Source organism: Coturnix japonica, chromosome 9, assembly GCF_054131305.1.
Source record: "Coturnix japonica strain WE chromosome 9, WE-NBRP24, whole genome shotgun sequence".
NCBI lineage: Eukaryota > Metazoa > Chordata > Aves > Galliformes > Phasianidae > Coturnix > Coturnix japonica.
The window spans coordinates 1,979,979-1,999,857 of record NC_140671.1 but is presented as its reverse complement, the minus strand read 5'-3'; the positions used below and the strand labels follow the sequence as shown (position 1 = coordinate 1,999,857).

Sequence of the window (19,879 nt, the reverse complement as noted above, 5' to 3'; positions counted from 1 at the left end):
TTCTCAAGGTGGAAATATTCCTGCTATGAAAATATTACAACTCTCAAGTTCAGGAAATTACTACACTCTACAATAAAAAGGGGGAAAAAAAAAGTGGCAATAGTGTTTAAGGTACCTGTAAAGGTGCAGGTCACACGAGACACATTTAGTTTTATGATCTGTAAGAAAAACTGAGGATGAAAAGGAGATTTTTCCTCATCCCTTCCATTTTTCTCAGCTGAAAACCATGCTGCTGCCAGCCTTGTGTTGGATGGGGACTTTGTCCAGCTTACCAGTTATGGTAATCCTGTCCATCCATGCAACTCTGTTGAAGATCATTTTCCAACACATGTTACTGACACAGAAGTTCCCTCATTTCCTGATGCCTTGGAGTTCTTAACATTCTGTATTGGATTCACTTGGAATCCCATTTAAACTGTCTGTCCTAGGTTTCCAGGGGAGAGATCTCCAGAGGACATTACATTCTATACACATCTAAAGCAATGTTTCCACATCTTCTCCTCCTCCATTGTATATAAAGGCAGCCTAGCTGACCACTTTAAATTATATGCCTAATTGTTAGTCACTGTTATGCAACCCACCTTAGGTAAGTTATTCATGCATTCAAGCGTACTTTCTGGTGCAGACAAATTACAGGGAATGGCTTCCAGTCTTACTGCATTTAAACACAACATTGCAATCAGTTATTGTTCATGCTCCCTAGTTAATCAAATTCAGCCTCCACTAAATCTACATTTATTAGTGCTGACAGTCAAGCAGAACTCGTCTCCAACAATTAATATACAGAAAGACACTGCAAAAATATAACAAGAGGAAAACTACTGCATATGAATGTAAGATGAGTTTTTGGAAAAGGTTGTTAATTTTTATAATTCTGTTTAATTTAGACTTGCTGATTCTCCTTTCATTATCCAATGGACCACTGTTGATAATCAAGGTCTATGTTACTTTGTGGTATAATTAAAGTTGCTACTTAATGGGAAAGCCTAGCGAGCACTAAACAAAAGAGAATCAATAATGTTTCAAAATTGGAAAAAAGCTGAGAAAATTTCTACTGAGTATCAGAAAAAGCTGCAGAAAACTCTGGCACTGTCTACCCAGACTTTGTGCAGTGACCTTTCTCTATACACAGGAGGGTAGAAGGCAGAGTATTACTGGACCGCAGTCTGGGCAGTCTCATGGTCCTTCCTCATGGCTGTGCTCCACTGTTGTTGATCAAGCAAAAGCAGTCTGAGAACCTTCCTGATGACCAGCTGGCCTCAAATGGTTGGAAAGATTCTCAGCAATTTGTTTTTATTATTGAAAAATGGAATCATAGTGTTAATCAGTCTTCTAATAATTCTCCAGTTCACTGGAGAAATTTAACAATGTGTAGCTAATTAAATATCCAAAGACCTCATGGTATCCTGTGATGCTGGAGACAAAATTTTAGGTTCACATTCCAATTAATATGCTGTTAACAAGTCATACTCCAGCAGAGCTTGGCAGAAGACTTACAGTGCCTTCATAACTAGGACCAAATAACAACTACAGGTCTTGGTGAGAGCTGTGTAGGTAGAGTACAAATACAGGGTCTAGCTAAGGTACCTGTGATCCACAGAGAGTTTCCTTTCACAGCCAAAGAAGCAGTTGATGTTTTCCTTCCTTTGTGGGCTTGCATAGTTCCAGTCTCAGTCCTTCACAGCCCAATAAGAAACACATCTCAAACTTCAGCTACAAGCCTTTAGCTTTACATAGGGATACAGCTAAGCACAGCTGGCCCAGAGGCAGCAGTGTGAGCAAATTTAGTCAACCGGTATCTCCGATAAGTTGGGTCAGAATCACAGAGCTAAGCAGTGTGAGGTGGTCAGAGCCCAGCTCAGAAGCAGCAGCACAGGGACTGCTATGACAGCTCATGTCATACCAGTCCCTTCTGCTCTTGGGCAAGGCAGAAAGGCAGCTCAGAGCAAGTACATCTCCATAGGCACAAAGGTTCCTATGCACTTCTTAGGGAAACACAGCCTGAGGAAATCCCTGCCTGCATAACTGGGCAGAGCTGGCCAAGCTCTATAGAAAATCCCAGAGCATGCATATACACGTGCTCCCTTTGGTCTGTTCAAAATCCACATCTGTACATTAGTTTGGGTTCTAATTAGAACAGTTAGTTTCATCTCTTACACAGTTTCCCTTCAACAAACAATCCCAATCTGTTGCCCAGAGGTGATTCAAACCAGTCCATTTTCTGTCTCTGGTTTTCCCTCTCTCTGCTTCATATTTGCAATGAGAATGTGATCTTATTTTATTTTTTTCTTTTGTTTCAGAATTTTAATTGCTTTTATTTTATTTATTAAGAGTGGGGGGGAAAAAAGGTTGAAAAGTTTCCTATTAAAAATAAGCCTCATTGAGATTAAAATATGCTTGTGCCTGTACCATGATTGTGAAACACTAAGCTGAAAGAGGAATTGTTTAATTTCAATGACTGTCTCACTTCAACCCGATATTAATCTGAAAATATTGGTAGAGGCTGCTGATAGAAAAGTCATTATATTTAAGCTAAATTTTTCATGGGAATCTAAATGTTTAATTCCAAATATTTTTCTTAAAACAATCATTTTACAGAAGAAATTCCTGTGCAGCCTTGGATCCATTCCAATTTAAATGCTTCCTGCAAAGGGGACCATACAACAGCGTGCTCTGGTTAACCTGGGGGGAATCCTAAAGGTAATGTGGAGATTCTCCCATCATTACCATAAGCAGTGTGAAGAACACGCGGTGTCCCCAGAGGATCTGAAAACTGGGTCGTGAGGCAGAGAAAGCTGCAGGGGTGGAGAAAATCCAACAGCATCAGGTCCAGCCCTCTCCAACGCACTGATCCGGAAACTGATGCTCTCTGAACACCATCTGCCTCACTGCCCCACTCAGCACTGATGGTGAGGAGCTGCCTGCTCCATGGGCCCCCAGCAGGGCCATGGCACCAGGCTGCTGCTCCTGCCCTGGTGACACAGAGCTGGATAACGTGTGCATCATTTGCCTTGGGGATGCCTCAAAGGTCACAGTGAGCGTGCAGAGCTTGCAGGAAGGGCCAAAGTTACAGGGGAGCTTCATGCATCCATCAAAGTCAGCACAGGAGCACCATCTCCTATAGAAAGGCTGGTTTCTAGCTGCTGGCCTTGGACGAGCTGCGGTTATTAAACCCTTGAATGAACAAATCAGATGTCTATTTACCAAGTCTGCCCCTTGATAGCACTATTTGATCAATTCCAGAATCCTTTCTGATAGGTAATTAAAAAAGCTTTTCCTTAGTTATCGTGTGGAGTGAACCATTAATTACACTTCAGAGCCCCAGAGATGCAATTCTTTTTCTATTGTGAAACTCTGTAGCGAGCCACGAAATGCCTGCCTCTATACAAGGGCTGAATAAATGAAAGTAATTTCCTTGAGACCTCGATTCCTCTGCTTTTTATGGCTAAAGACTTGAGTTGCCTCAGCATTAATAAGTTTGTTCTTTAGGGCTGAATTTTCTCAGTACAAACATCCATGACCATAACACAAAGAAATATTTTCTTTGGCTGATAGAGCCAGCAGACTGAATCCATTTATTAGTATTATTGTTATCACTGAACTGCCACAATGCTCTTGGCATCGAGTTGCACAGAAAAGATCAGTTAAATTGAAGATCTCCACCAAGAAGCAACAATTTCTTGTCAAAGCCAATTCAGCCCTTATGGAAACGCCAGGATCGTATTAACTTTCCTCAAAAGTATGCGTAATGCATCACAGCAAGTGGTTTTGACAAGTACTTATGTGCACGTGTGGATGTGTTTGGCATGCAGAGAAACCCCAGAGTTATTTGAATTGAAAAGTCAAATGTTAGAAAGTTAGGAAAGGCCAGATTTAAAGGTGTTCGGCTCGTTTCATTCAACCTCTTACAATCCACCCTTCTGCATCAAAAAGAACACAGGAATTGATGTTCTCTTGAGAGATAATGCTTATGTTTGAACCACCTGGTTAGCAGAAACTTCCCAATTTACCAGTATGCCACACTGAAGAATAAACTGTGTTTGCAAGTTTGAGGGTCTTTTCCCTGTCTTTGAAAGAAATTCCATAGGATTCTGACTTCTGTAATCTTTGATAACATCAAAAATCTGCTGCCACATATAGAGCTGCAGCACCTCAATCTTTATGCATGGTGGGGAAGGTTTGAGTGTGATCTTTTGTTACAGGAGCACAGACCTGTATTTTGTGCTGCAGCTGGCAGCAGTGAAGGCTCTTATCCCCAAAAAGGGCAGAAGGATGGCTATGGCTGCTCCTGCAATCCAGCATACACCAGCTAAACTTGCTCTCTTTCCCCTCTCAGCAACTCTAACAGTTTAAGTCACTTGAAGTCAAACAACTTAGCAGGGATGTAGGTGGTTGATGTTGGGCACTTTGGCTCTGAAGTGTGAGATCTCTATCTAAATCTTGGCTGTGTTGCTCCAGACTTACTTTTAACCATTTAGTGGGGCACTCACCCTTTGACATTACAATAAGAAGGACATGCACACAGCCCAGCAGGTTTCACAGAACATCCATGGATAGGATTCGAGGCTGTTCTACACCTACACACATCAGTGAAGTCATCTGATACAGATACACGTACTTATGTTTTCCCATGCTTATGTGATAGGGCCATTAGCCAACACAGCACTCAGAATCATGCCATCACAACCCCCATTTTTACCATCAAAAACTTAAATGGAATTGAATCCAGTAACATTTGACCATTAAATAACCCGGAGGATCACAGAGCAAGCCCTGATTTGCCATGTGTTGCCAGGGGAAAATAGCCTACTCTTTCATACATGCTTGTATGACAGAGGATGGAATTAATCCCATCTTAAGTACTAACAATTCCTTTGTAGCAATAGTAATCATGCAAAATTATTTCAGTACTGCTGTAAAATCTACTCTAGAATTTACATGGTAATAGTCAATACTGAGTGGACCCCTATTTCACAGTTATTTTGATGTATTTTAACAGACCAGAAAGGTCTGAACAAAGTGAAAAATCTCAGGTTGGTCCAGTTGTGGGGAAATTAGCAGAATGTGTGTAAATACTCAATTATCAGCCATAAGAAATCCTGAGTATTCTGCTCCACACTGAACCCAAACAGCTTTCATTCCTGCTGCTTGCTCTTTGCATGTTCCCTGAGCTGCACAGCACTCTGTTGCTTCAAGGCAAAAAGTTACTCAAAAATTTAAAAAACCTGCTAAAAAATCAGCACAACTTTGATACCAGCACATTCAGTTCAGGTGAAATCCAACATGGAGTGAAAATACTGTTCAAGGTCACATTGAATAAACTCACAAACTGTTGGAGAGGTTTTGCATTGTTTTATAAAGCAAAATTGCAACTTCTCTATATTACACGTCTCTTGAAACGGAACAGCTTGAAATATCAAATCACAGTATGTTTTTGAACTGTTTTCCCCAGGGTTGTCTGCTCTCTGCAGAGAGACAGGGCAAGCATTCAAGCTGTGGGAGGTGCAATATCAGAGAAGAAAAAGCTGAGATATTTATTACACCACGTTAGGATCAAACTATCATTTTGCAATTATCATGTGAATTGTAATCGCAAGCGAGCTATTTACTGTCATTGCTTCAGTCTGGCAAACAAACACAACACGCACAAAAGCTGCTGTTGACTCCTGTACCGACTTAGTGATTCCTGTCTTAATATAAAGCATTGAGTGCAGTTATGTTTGAGCTGGCAGCAGATAGGAAGGTAGAACAGTGTGCTGGTTTATGGGAAAAGCATTCTAGGCACAGCAGTACCCACACAGGCTTGCAGATTTTACTGCAGTGGAAGGACACAGCGGTGAGTCCAATTTAGGGACCTTCACGGTCACACTGACTGACTGTGCACCTCTGTAGCGTCATTTACTTTTAATTTGCTGAGTGGGGACGAAAATATCTCCTGAAAACCAATCATACTTCCAAATGTTTACTGAATATATGCTATAGAATGGGAGAAAATGCTAATTCTACCAGAATAAAGTACTGGAAAAAAAATAAGTGAAAGATAAACAAAGAGTTCAAGGATAAAATGAACCAACAGGCCATCAATTCTACCTTGCTTCTCAAATTAAGAATGAAAAGTCCTTCCTTGTTAAAGATAGAAAATACTGGTAACAACCCAAGTATAAATCATAAGCAGATTGAGAAGAGCTGCATATTAAGATGGATGGACACATTGGTTTCCGTATACCTATTTCCTAAACCAAACAAAGTCAAGCTCAGCTTTGCCCTGTGGCTTTGGTGCACACCTGGAAGTAAGTATTATACGATATAGTGGATAAGAAGAGGTTGATTACTCTTGCATGGCAATACATGGCACAAGAAAGGAGAGAAAACTGAGTTCAGCATCACAGACCTTGTATTTGACTATCTGTGTGTTCAAAGGTGTCAGATGCAAAAACTAACAACAACAGAAATGAAAATACAAAATCACTGCTTCATGTAAGAGCTTCTACCTTCCTCAGACTCATTTTTCAAAGCAACTACCCTGCAACTCGTATGTACGTAGAAGACACTATTCCAGCATCTGTATCTAACCAGAATCATCTAAAGAATGTCAGAACACCACAAGGAAGGCAGATTTTCATAATTCAGACAGTTATTCATGCAGCATTTCCTTATGAGATTATCAAAATGAGCATGTCAAGAAGCTTAGGTGAAAGTATCATAAATGCTTTCAACTACGGAAGAGCATGTTCAAATACCACTACACTGTGAACGCTCCCATGCTTCTAAGAGCTGTTAAGCTAGATTCAAACTTTGCAGCCTTAGCTTTTATATTTCCAGGTAGATCATTCTCATTTATTATCCATGTGATCCAGCATCCAACAGCAGGCCTGGTCAAACCTCATTGATGTTCACTTGAAAAAATTCATACTGATTTCAAGGGACTTTGAACAAGAATCTGATGTACAACTCAAACATTTCATGATGACTGCAGTCTACCTTTTTTTGCAGGATAATTTCATAATAAATGTTTATGATAAATTGACCAAATGTGACATCAAAGCAGCATCTTTTTTTTCCCCTTTCTTCTCTTCACCACCTCTTTGATCTTGCTTTCTTTTGTACAGCAAGTATCTGAGAAAACAAATGCTGAGTCGATACTTCTGAGATTAGATTAATATGTAACACAGCCAGTGAAATTTGTGGTTAAGATGAAGTTTTGTTTTGCTGGATTTTGTTTTTGGCAGCTTGAACTGCCTACAATCCTAATTCAATTGCAATCCACTCACAGAGCACATCTGTTTTGCTTGGCTAAACTTTTATCTCTGCTTAATAAGATAGTTTTTTATTTAACTTTCAGTTCTGCCTAAAAGCCCCAGTGGGTTTTTTAAAACAGAAGATTATTATTAGAAATTAATTAAGTATTCTTTTCAATTCTGTCTCCTGAGAGTAACTAGGCATTGCCACTGATTTTCTCAGCATTAAGACATTACTGATTGTCATTCATTGGCTGACAGAGAGAATGTCACATCTGGAAGATGCATAACTCCATAAATATAGAAGATTATGAAGACATCTAATACAAGATATAATAAATCAGCACATATAATAAACACATAATTCCATATTTGTCAAACATAACGCAGGCATATGAAGATTGTGATACTAGAATAAAAATGTACACATATTCCAGAAACCAAAAAAAATCTTACTGCAATCACTACAATGGATTGCATTTAGTCTGTGCTTCAGTGTATTGCAGACCCTGACTAAACACTTCTAAGAACATCAAGTGCAATTAAAGAAGAGGTGGTTGATTTGCTGTTGTTTTTGACACAACACTTCATGCTTGAGATGGCAGCTGGTCATTTTAATTTTCACTAAACTCAAGGGTATACATCTGACTAAATGTTGGCAGACTAACTGGGAAGGGAGGTGGAGAAATGAGTTGTCATCAAAAGTCCAAAGAAAAACAATCACTTGCTCTAATAATAATATGGAATTTAACTTACTTTTTTGGTCTGTAGTCAGGGATGGACCTGTCGAGAGATATCCTGTCACTGAGTTGGGCATTGTAACCATATTCTTCATATTTAGTCTCTGATTCATGGCTATCATCTCTTAGGGTAGCAGCCATTCCCCCCTGGCCCAAGCCTCCTGGACCTTCAACTAATCCCATAGGCTTTGCAAGGCCTAAATAGAAGTTAAAAAAAAAAAAAGAAGAAGAAAAAAGAAAGACAAGCAATTAACCAAGATCATACATCTGAGCTCTTCTGTGACCACAGAAGTTTTTAGAGAGCAAGATCTGAGCTCCCATAAAACCCCAAACCTCTAAACGCTTCATGGCTCTGAGGAAATTTTCCTCAGCTTTTCAAACCAGAGTCCATATCAACACATCTTGCATTATTACTGCATAATTGCTAATGAGCAAACTATAAAGAACTAATTATCAGCTTTCAGTTTCCCCCCTTTTTTCCTGGATAATTCCCCAGAAACAGGAATCTTATTTCCAAACATCTCAAAATGCTGAGTCCAGCCTCTTCTCACAAAGATGTGCAAAAACTACTGAGGAGCTGAAAACTCTCACACGTGAATTGCTTGGGATTTCCTCTGTCCTTCAGAACTATGTCATATGGACCATGTATGTTGTGTAAAGATATTCAGCCCTATAAAGCTTCTACGATCAGAAAGTTGGGACATACTTGAGCTAAGATGATTAACCCTGCATTGCTTAGTGCTAAGGTATTAGCCAGCCAACAATCCATTTGATAGGTTTCATATGCTAATATATTCCTGCTTAGCTCAAAAGCACATTTAAAACAAAATGAAACAGATGTAAAAAAATACTCATACAATCACATCGCCAGGAACTTCTTCCATGGTAACAGTCATTTAATTAGGAGTTGAATACTGATAAATAAGCTCCTCAAACACCCTGTGTTTCATGTCAAAGCTTTCCTTCCCAAAAGGCTGTCCATCAACAAGTCATCAGAAGCTAAAAAGTTATTTATAATAGCCTTGGGGATACCATACAGAAATGTGTAAATAACCTCCAAACTGTTTAAAGTGCGGAGCAAAACAGAGTTTGACCTGCTCAACATATTTCAAATTAAGAATTTTTCAAGATGAATATGTCAGTATTTTAAATAAACAACTAAAGGGAAATCAGGAGAGATGAAAAACTGTCAGTGCTTGCTAGTAACAGACAAATATGACAGTATGAAGCTAGGGCTGTCACAGTAAGGTCTGTGACAACTTAGCCCTCATGGGAATTTCTCCTTTATCTCATTGCTAAGACTGTTCTCATTTGCTAAAGCTCTGTCATCATCTCCGCTTAGTTACAGAAGGATAGAATGGAGAAGCAGAGGCTCATTATTGGTTTGAGAGGATAAAGTCAATATTTTCTACTATATATGCTTATGATAAAATCTCCTGCTAGGTTTAAGGGCAAAACTACAGTCTGCCTGAGCATCAACTACCTGCTGAATGTCACACATGCCCTTCTAAATACACATGACATACTTCAATTAGTGGTCCCTGGTCAGGAAATGGTCCTTATATCCATTTTGATGTCTCTTTCATGCTCCTCATCATAATACACTGAAACGATCAACTTTCTCAGCAGGACAAGAAGGACAGAAGAAGGAAAATAAATGAAGCTCTACAGAAAAATATCCTTGGCATGGTCAAGCTTTTAAAAATTCAGGGAGCTCTAAGCATTCAAGCCCAGTGAATTATTGAAAAGAAAGGAAAACAAGAAGCTGATGTAGCTATGGTCTCATTACAGGTGTGTGTGGGAGGTGAGCTGCAGGTCTCACAAGTGAGTGAGATCAAACAGAGGTATGAGCAGGAACCCCACAGACCACACAGGCAGGAGGGGAAAGTGGAAAGACAAAGCTTCATAGCAGCATCTTTTGATAGAATTTCATATTGCTGGGACACAGAGAGAGAAGACCAAAGAACCGAGCTACTGGGATTGAGATACTGACGTTTAGTCAACAACAAACTTCTTCAAAGCTTTAAGTGAAACAAAACGCAAGTAAAAATGAAAGGTATGCTCAAGGCAACAAACATCTAATCAGCATACATCTCTTTTCTTTAGCCAGACACAGTCCTAAAACTGGGATCTTGGGCCACCTTTGATGACTCATCCCCAGCATTCAATAATGCAAAACAGCCCAGTTATGCTGTCTTCCTTTGTCAAACACATTTTTCTCCTCCAAGGGATGGAGCTAACCCAAAAGACAAGCAGGAAACTGTTCAAAACCTGTCTGAAAGTGTACAAGAAGAAATGCAAGAAAATCGGTTCAGAGGGACTGAGTTGAGTCAGCAGGATGGCAGGGTGCCTATTCCAGCTCATGACCCTGCTGGCAAAATAAATAAATAAATAAAAATTCACGAGGAATTAGTAATACAAGCCACTTTGTGGGCTGAATGTAAAGAATGCAAAAGCAGAGGGGTAAGAGCCTTTATTGTGATCTTTGGTTGGCCACGTAAATCTCTGCCCAGCTGAAAACCCAGTTTCTCCTTTCCTCATGTAAATGGAAAAACCACATAATACCAAACCTCTGGCCTGCTGGTCTGCAGCTAGTAATACATTTCTGCAGTCTGAAAGGAGAAGGAGAAACTAGTACAAGGGAGGCTTACAATTAGGGGTTGAAATAATCACGTCTCCAGTTGGGTCAGGCAAAGAGAGAAAGCTGTAAGCAAAAAAAAAAAGGCATATTGTGATATGTGGGGGTACTTGAGGCCTGTGTCACTTCCAATGATACAGTTTTCTGCCAGAAAAGCAGAGAAATAGACAGACACAGTTTGAGTTGAAACAAGACTAAAACTCTTCAAGAACTGTGTTACAGTTACTGATTTCAAATTACAGAATTCCTTTGATGTTACTATGTGAAGCACATACTGGCACTAAATATTTCTGAAAGCATTTTATGGAGCTTCATTATGTTTCTTCCTTTTATTTCAGTTTAAGATGAGAGGACATAGGGCACTTTGACCAGATTTGCTATTTATCAGTTGCTTTAAAAGATAAGGGTCTAAGATTGTAATCTCTAGCTTGACGAGCAGTCTTCACTCAAGTCATTACAGAAATTACGTATTTCAGACTCTAAATCTCTTCTCTCCCAAAAGGAAAAACCTAATCTGCAGCCTAATCTTCCTGCATTGCACAGTCTCAGACTTATAACACTAATAGCAATTAGTGACGCCGCATGCCTCTGTTTTACATGTCTAACATATGGCATCTTAAAGAGGGTTCTGTTTCCAACAAAAAGTCAGCAGTTTCTCCCCCCCAAAACCACAAACAGGCCTTATTAAAAGCGAGTCAAATTAGGCACTTCAGAAGTTAAAGAACCCAGGAAACTAGACACTTCATTAAGCCTACGTCCTTGAAAGACTGCAATGTGGAAATTTATTTGCTGATCACTTAGAATCATCTGGGCTGGGTTCTGATGTTACATCAAAGCAAATTGAAGATGACTTCATTAAAGTTAACTGACCTGCTTTGATGAAAGGGACTCCAAGATGTGGTGTGCTCATTTGACTTCAAGCAGTGATTTAATTCCGGTAGTTAAAAACTTTATTCTTTATACTACAAGTTCTTGCAGTTTACAGAACAAAACACTTGCATCTTTAAGGCACAAGAAAAAGGGAAATGAAACTTTCAGCAGAGGAATCATCAAGCTTGCATTTTTTCTCATAAGAATTAGATAGCTTTCCAAGCCATGCATAATGACAATTACTTCACATACTTTGCTCGCAATCCTTATATTCCAGTTCTGCATGATGTTAATCTGATCTAATTCTAGGAAAATGCCATCATTTATCTGACTTCTATCTGCCTTGCTCTCAGAATGCATCATCGAGAGGGTTTTTCCACTATTAATTACCCAAATTCTAGCCTAAACTAATCCGAGATTCCTATAGCAATGCAGTAACACTGAATAATCTATAGCAGCAACTAAATAAATAATATCACCTTGCTTCATTCTGCAGGAAAAGCACTAAATTGCCTCCATAAATGATGAGGAACAATGAATGCAGTATAATTTAGAAATATATGTGTGTGCATACATATCTATATGTGTGGGTGTGTGTGTGTTAAAAGCAGCAATTGCAGGCAATGTTTTTTAAATGTTTAGAGAGACACAGTATGACTTACGTATGGTAACATCTGCATAGCATTCTTCATCTCAAAGAATTACCTGTTTCTTTGGCAAATACCTCCTCATTAGAGTGCTTCAACCACCCAAACCAAGCCTGTGACTCCCTATCCACTCAGCAGCAGCCATCTGCATTGGTCAACCCCAGAAGAAGCCCCACAGCACGGAACCATTGAGCAGAACCATCTCCTCTGAGACTTTCCAGCAGGCAGAATATAAAACCCTGGAGGGTGTGGAGGGGCAGAACACCCCAACAGTGCTCCCATAGGAAGTGGAAGTCGGTTCCCAAGGTCAGGAATTCAAGTGAAGTTATTTGTGCCCTGCTCAGTCTTCAGGGGCTGCCAATGGGAGAATTCATTCCCAAGGGTCTCGCCTACTGGAACAGCAGGGAAATGGGTGCAGTTCTGAAAATACTGCTGTTGGGTAGTGAGACAATTGCTATTGATTTTATATGTGGGGTGTTCAGGTCCTACAATGATGAAGAGAAATGCAAAACCTAAAAAAGACAGATGGAGAAGTGCCTCTGTTTCAATCCGCAGCATATATCTGGGTTTTTACCCAGGCAGATCAGATAGCAAATCTTCTCCATTTTTTCCTTCTTTTTAAGCTTGCTGCAGACCGCCAGATCCTCCTTCTCTGACTTGTCTCCCTGTGGCTGTAACTAGCACCCATGCTCCCACAGACTGTGAAGCCACTGTGGGCAGGGAAGGCAGTGATGTTGCTCATGTCACCCTGCGGCTCTTGCCAGAGCAAAAGGTTGACAGAAATCCCACTGCCAGCTGATTCAGCTCCGAAACAGTGATAGGCAGAGGTGGAACAACAGCGGCAGTGCCCGATGAGCTGCTATTTTTAAAGATGTCTTTTCTTTAAAATTTAAGACTAAAAAGACCCACAGCTGGTACGCTGGGATCAGTCACACCCAGTTCAATGCCATAGATGACAATGAGGTCACAAAGAATTGGTGTCTGTCACTCATTTTGAATTTACTGTTCTCATTGCAGAGATTTCTGAATATGACAGAAATTGCTGGGAGAAGGGAAAGCAGAATGAGCCAGCCTTAGTTCCTTAAACAGATTAGATACTCTGCAGGATGCATAATTTCCTGGGAAGAAAAGAGGCCTTCTATTTCTCACCATAAATTCTGCCACAATGGAAAAATTACTGATGAGATTTAAGTGAGAAACCATGGCAAAAGATCAACTACATCTGTAATTATTTTAATGTGTGCTTTTTTATGCATTTTTTTTTTATATATATATATGCAGCACAATTACAGATAGCTGAAAAATCAGGTTCAGCCAAGGTTCTTAGACATAATTAACCTTTTGCCAATTCAAAATAAAGGTAAGCAATTGAAAGTAATTATATGCCCACATTCACAGTAGCACAGATCTGTTCATGGCCTTTCCCTGGCCTTTCTGCCACTTCTGGCACAGTCACCTTTCCTGGCAGTCGTGATTCTGCTCCCACATCTCATCCCTCCTCCAACTGAAACCTGGGCAGATGGTGCTGAGTCCAATCCTGCTCCACCACCAGGACCAGCAGATTTGGGCAGTGCTAACAACTACTGTCCTGTCTCAGTCTGAGCTTGAGAAGGACTCCAAAGGAAATCTCTGAGCTTTACCTACCTTTTATTTAGACCATCTACACTCTTGAATAGCTCTAGAAATATATGCTGGTTTCTAGCACCCTAAAAGGAAGGAATAAAACATTTCCTTGTAAAACAGTTGGCATAGTCAGCCAGCAGTTTTACCTGAAACTCCTGGAACACTTCTCTTTTAAGGCTGATTTTTGAATGAAAAGAAAAAAGGTTCATCGAGGTTCAATAACACAGTTATACAAGCCCCAAATTACTGTATTTTTAAAATCTAGTCCTACACAAAACCACAATAGAAGACTGAAATGTAAACCAATCCTTCCGGAGGCAGGTACCAAATCAGCTGCATCTAATGAGTCAGCCCAAATGTTTCTATCTTTAATTACTACCGGTTTGTGCAGACTTTGTGATCTTGTACTGTTGCAACTAGAATCTTCGGATGAAGGTTACAGCCTCTTGACTGTAGGCAATGAGATTAAAAATGGTTTTTCTTCCTCCAGGAATTAACAGCTCAGGTCAGAATGAAGCAGATGCTCAAGAGAAGCAGTTGGCTGGAGGAGGAGGAAGAAAGAGCAATGTGAAGGAGCCGTTCAACACTAAGCAAAAGGTCTCAGCTCACCAATCTTGATGTTTATAGCTCCATTTTGGTAATCCCTAAAAATAATCATGAGGAAAATAGTTTCCCAAATACCATGTTTAAATTAGAGAATGCCTTGCCTCTTGCATACAGATCAAGGATGCTCTGTTCAGATGCTCAGTTGAGGTCAGAAGATGCTAACAATGGTGGCTCTCATTAACCTATCACATACAGAATGGTATTTCTCTCCTCTCCATCCTATGACATCACCCTAACTTAAATATGGAAAAGTAAGTTACTTTGCATCTGCAAGCACCAAGATCAACAATATACAAAAGAAAGGCTTCTTTGTAACTATTTCACTACTTAAACCATTTCAGTCAACTTAGCAAACAGTAGTGCACAGCAGGAAGAGTCATTGCAGTCTGCCTCAATGATTCAATCTAAATGTTAAACAGAGTCTGGTCCTTAATTTCTGCATATCCCAACTTGCCACATCCCAAATCAGTTTCTTCTGACACCGCCTTGCAAAAAAGCCTACTTTAAATATAAGTCTTTCTGCCCGGGGAACTGATGTAAATTTTGTCTATATCAAAGGTGCTTATTTCCTGGGCTAGAATGAATGATGTTTGTGAATGAGATTTAGTTTTACATATAGAAACAGTCAACAAATTGCATTCCACAGGGACAGAAGCTCCAACTGTCTATGAAGAGAAAAGAACAAAACCCCATCCAATTTAAATGACTACAGCACTTCCATTTATCTGAAATCCAAAATGCAGTCTCATTTTTTATAGTTGTAATCAAGTTTGCTGCTTCCTTGCTTGAAAGATTTATGTCCCCTGGTATCTGGTATCAGCATCGAGTATCTCAGAAGATATACCATGGAGAAGACAAACAGTATCTTGTGGCTAACAGTTTGAAAGGAAAAAGTGCAGTAACTCCTTGCAAAACTGAAACACTTAACAACTTTTTGGCCCTAGAAACTATGGGGTGGCAGCGTACCCTGACCTCTTGTTTCCAGGCCTTTCTTGTCTGTTCAATTAGAAGCCAAAAATAGTGTTTCCCAACCTTCATCCACAGATGACTGACAGTCTTGTAAGACTGTATTTTTTTTTGTGAGAAGATTGCTGAACGGAGGTGAAAGGATGAAGTGACTTGGCAGCTCTACCTATAGGAAGACTATTCCTTTTCTTCTTGCTGAAACAGACAGCGTGCAGAATCAGGAGCCATGAAAGTGATGTAATTAGGACAAATATCCATACCCTGATGTGCTTTGTCCATTGTTGTTGTTGGTCTGGGGTTTTTTTGCCTTCCCAAAAGTCAAGACATATCCTGGTCTCAGAAAGTGCACTGTGGTGCAGACCGTATCTGTCAAGTGCCTAAAGTACATTAGATGGAGAAAGCCATAAGGATTTTGCCAGGCCAGAAAACAGGGTTGCTATGAGAGTATGGGCTGGAAACTGGCTCTGGCAGCCCATCCTACTCACTATGTCCCTAACACATTGATACATTAATCCTTAAATGCTTTACAGTAAGCCTTAAAAGAACAGGATTTGGCCAGAACAGCCTTTTTCCTTAGTGTTTTCATAGGTTGTAGATCTAGATTTAGAGTACTATTGCAGCAGGCACTATACGAGCCCAGAGAGACTGTTCCAACCCCAAAGAGCTCACTATTAATACCAAAGACAAGAAGGTCTTGTTCCCCCTCTATACAGATGGCACCCTGAGTCAAAAAGGATAGGATTCCTACAGCAAAGTAACATAGGGATAGGCTTTATATTTTTTTTTCTTCCAAAAACAAACAAAGAAACAAAAATCCACTCATGACCAAGATGGTTCTGAAATGATTGATTCCTCTTGTGGAAAAGCTCATGGAAAAAAAAAAGCTCCCTACTGATTCAGGTTATTTTGAGAAGATGAAGGATGGCAGTTCTGCTAAATGTAAGTCAGGTTTCCAGCTGAGAAAGCTGAGCACAACTCCTTGTGTCAGTAGGGAAAAGGAGTCCTTGGAGACCTCTGGCAAAGCTACTCAACGACAGATGCAATATTCCTACTGCATGACTTGGGACTTTCAAGAAGAAGAGAGGAATATCTGAGAAAATACCAAAAAAACATACAAAAGAAATGTGTAATGGAGAGCCAAGTGTAGTAGGGAAAAATTACACTAGTCATCTTTTCACAATGCAGGGAGCAACCAAGTCCATCAGTGCAAAAGGTTTGGATGTTGGGGAAAAGGGGAATATATGTCCTTACGAAGCCTTTGTTCCCTAATATTCTATGTGAATGTGCTGCATGAATGCCACTGTTGGCTACAGCAGCCCCCTCACAAACGTCATTTTTTGTTCCATTGGCTTTGCAAGCAATGGAGTCATAGTGTCAGCTACTCCCTCTCTGGACACAAATTCATTAATGTTTTTTAATTGGGAGAAATACTGTGTTTTTATGTACAGATATCTAATATCAAAAGTAATTGCTTGTATAGAATACTCATTTGAAGCTGGTTTCCCCTTGAGAGGAGAAAATGTTTTCTAATTACAACAGATAATTTAGTAGGAGATAAACAGATTGATGACTGGAAGGACCACAAAATGGAAACCATGCACACCTTTGGAGAGGAAGACAAAAGCCCATATGTGAAGTAGGATGCTGATCTCAGGCTGACATAGTGAGAGAGGTGCCAGTTTTGTTAGAACCTTCATATAAGAAAAATCAATTTCCTAAGAGTAGGAATCCTTAAACAGGGGAAAGCTAAGCAATATATTCTTAAACTTAAATTCTGAGTAACAACAGCCAAAAGAAAAGGACCATACCAAATATGCACTACTCTAAATTGCATGAGGAATTCTTTCTTTTTTTCCCCTATATTTTAACTTTAATGTTCAAAAACATCATTCACGGAGAAAGATCCATTTGGTTTTTTAAATAAACAGATGCGAAGATACTTCTAGAAGTTTTAAAATCCCAGTTGATTTGTGGCTTGCTGATAAAATACAGAAAATGGATTTTTCTCTTCAGGGCTCTGGAGGAAAGCCAGGAAAGTTCTCCTCTGGTGATGGCATAAATCTGGAGTTAGAGAAGATGGGGCTGCAGCGCTGAGGTAGCAGCCCAGCAGCCCATTGATATTAAAAGTAAACAAAATCTGAGCGTCATTGGTTTGGTATCTGGCCTCTGGCAATAGTCAATACCTGAGGCTTCAGAGGAATCAAAACACAAATCATAAAGCACTTGGCCAATTAAACTGCACAGTCCATAGAAGCAGAGTTCCCTTCTGAACCCCACAGGCATGTAACTAGAGCCCTGAAGCATAATATTAGATTACCCTCATTATCTTAACACAGACAGGTAGAAATACGGGGTTAAAACTAGTCAGCTCTCTGTAAAATCCCAGCCATTAACATCAGATTCAATGGCATTCTGCAGCAATTCTCCACTACTATCACTGTCAGGTGTCACTGGTTCAAACGAAACGGATCATCTGCATCAATATTTAATTTTTTAATTATTATTTTTCTAGGGAAACCGTGAAATCTTCTGGGGAATGTGCTTACTAACAGAATAACAGAACCATTCTGGAGGAAGGGAAAGGAGGTTCAGCCTGAACATTCCAAGGTGCATGAGTTAAAACTTTAGGACTGTTTAATTAGATTCAGGAACAAGATGCTCCTTAGCCAAGTTAATGAGCTTTCATTTCATAAATAAGCAAAATATCTTTTAAAAAATAAGGATTTTTCTTGCAGGAATCAGAGGCAGGGAATGGAAACTTACCCATTTGATATCAGATCCTACATAGGCTTAACCCACTCCAGACTCTATTGTGCTGACATTATAGTCTGATCTAACCAAAGCCAGCTCCAGGTCTGATTCTGCCAAATCTGTTTAATTAATCCATTTCAGCCCAGGTTTTCACTCTTGGGACCCTGCTGTTTCTTGCAGGGATTGTCCCCAAGACTAAGTGGGACACTTAGAGAATCACTGAGGAGGGAAAAGACCTTTAAGATCACCAAGACCAACAACTGACCCACCACCACTTCTCTCCATACTTGGGGTGAGCTTCCAACAAGGGCCAGAGAAGTCCATCTCCTGCAGCATTATTTGCAATAGTTGTTCCCATTATTTGCAGAAATTCCTATGCCTCCCTATCCTTTACCTAAATGGCCCGCTATCAAATCAAACCATGTGCACAGGCAGTTTTCTCAGTAACGAAGTTGCACAGAGCATTTGACATTTGCATGACTGAAAAGCTCCCTGTTGTTCAACCCATTTTACGCAGTGGAAGATGACAACATTAAATGCAGACGTAGCAGCTGCTGGAATTCAAAATCACATTGCGCTTTAAACTGGGATGTTGTTTTTCTGCAACTTTAAAATCAGTCATCAATTCCACCCATGTGGAGGCAGCTACATTAGAGATAATCCAACAACTACAGACCTGCTGGCTATGTCCTCTGTTCTCCCTTTCAATCTCTAAGAGTCATCATCTATTGCCTGCTTCGATCACAACTGAATCAAGCAACCTGAAAGGCGCTGCAACATTTTGAGTAATGCTGGTTCTCTATCATTCTTCCTTGGGTACAGATGGAAGAAGAATCATATGGTTTGTCTTGAAAGAGACCTTAACAACCATCCAGTTCCAATGATCTGCCATGGGCAGAGTAGCCACCCACTGTATCAGGCTGCCTAGGGCTCCATCTAACTTGGCCTTGAACACCTTCCATTAGTAGGAGAGGTCAGTCCAAAAACAAACACAGGGCATGTTTGGAACAGCAAAATGACAGCCCAGAACCCAGCATCTACACCAAAATGCTTACAAATCAGTCAGCTATGGCTATACTGGATGAAGACTATACCTATGCAGAGGGTCCTCACAAGCAAGATAAATTAACAAGCACATTAATAGCAGCTGTATCAAAGGATTTGCCACATCTGAAGTCTGATTCTGATCTATTCATAGAGAAGTAGAAGTGGATCACAGAGCTGAAAGTCATACTCAGTTTTGGAGTGCTTTGCAATTGCATACAATTAATCAGGAAGTTATCAGGGAAAAATAAAAAGAATTAGGTACAGTTTTCTCTGGAGAAAGTAATTCAAAGTAGGTGATAATTTTGCAAATGAACAGAGAAATGAGGATAAATAGCAATTGTCAATAAAGCTGAAAAAAATGAAAGTGTAACATTAGAACTGACTGCAACAGTGTTTCTCTGGTTTACAGGAAGGGAATATAAAAAGAAATTTACATTTCAGAGTCTCAGTTTTCCTCCAAGCTTTCCCTTCATTTCCTTTACACTGAAATTCCACAGAAGAATGATTTTTCCTTTCCCCTGATGTGTCTCAGGTTTGTACTTACGGCTACATTATGAGATGTTAAATTACACAGTAGAAAGTGCAACAAGGAGAGTAATACACGTTACCTTTATACAGGAGAAGATCATTTACAGAAGAGACAGGTACGAATCAGCGCAACATACCTGAATTTCATAAAATGGAGGTCAGATCTTACAGCCTGCCCTCATCACTCCTCAAGGACACAAGGATAGAAGATGTGCTATCCAGTAC

General features: G+C 39.9%; 1 protein-coding gene across 3 annotated transcripts in view; it reads right to left on the bottom strand.

Moving 5' to 3' along the window:
• The window catches only part of GALNT9 (polypeptide N-acetylgalactosaminyltransferase 9), a 309,645-nt gene that overhangs the window by 75,514 nt on the left and 214,252 nt on the right, over nt 1-19,879 (bottom strand). For 2 of the 3 annotated variants that reach the window (XM_015877661.3, XM_015877660.3), the window contains one exon: nt 7,995-8,175. The exons of the other annotated variant lie outside the window; for it this stretch is intronic. In XM_015877661.3, coding sequence (XP_015733147.2) covers nt 7,995-8,175 — 181 coding nt within the window. The remainder of the gene's footprint in view (nt 1-7,994; nt 8,176-19,879) is intronic. 3 annotated transcript variants of the gene reach the window in all.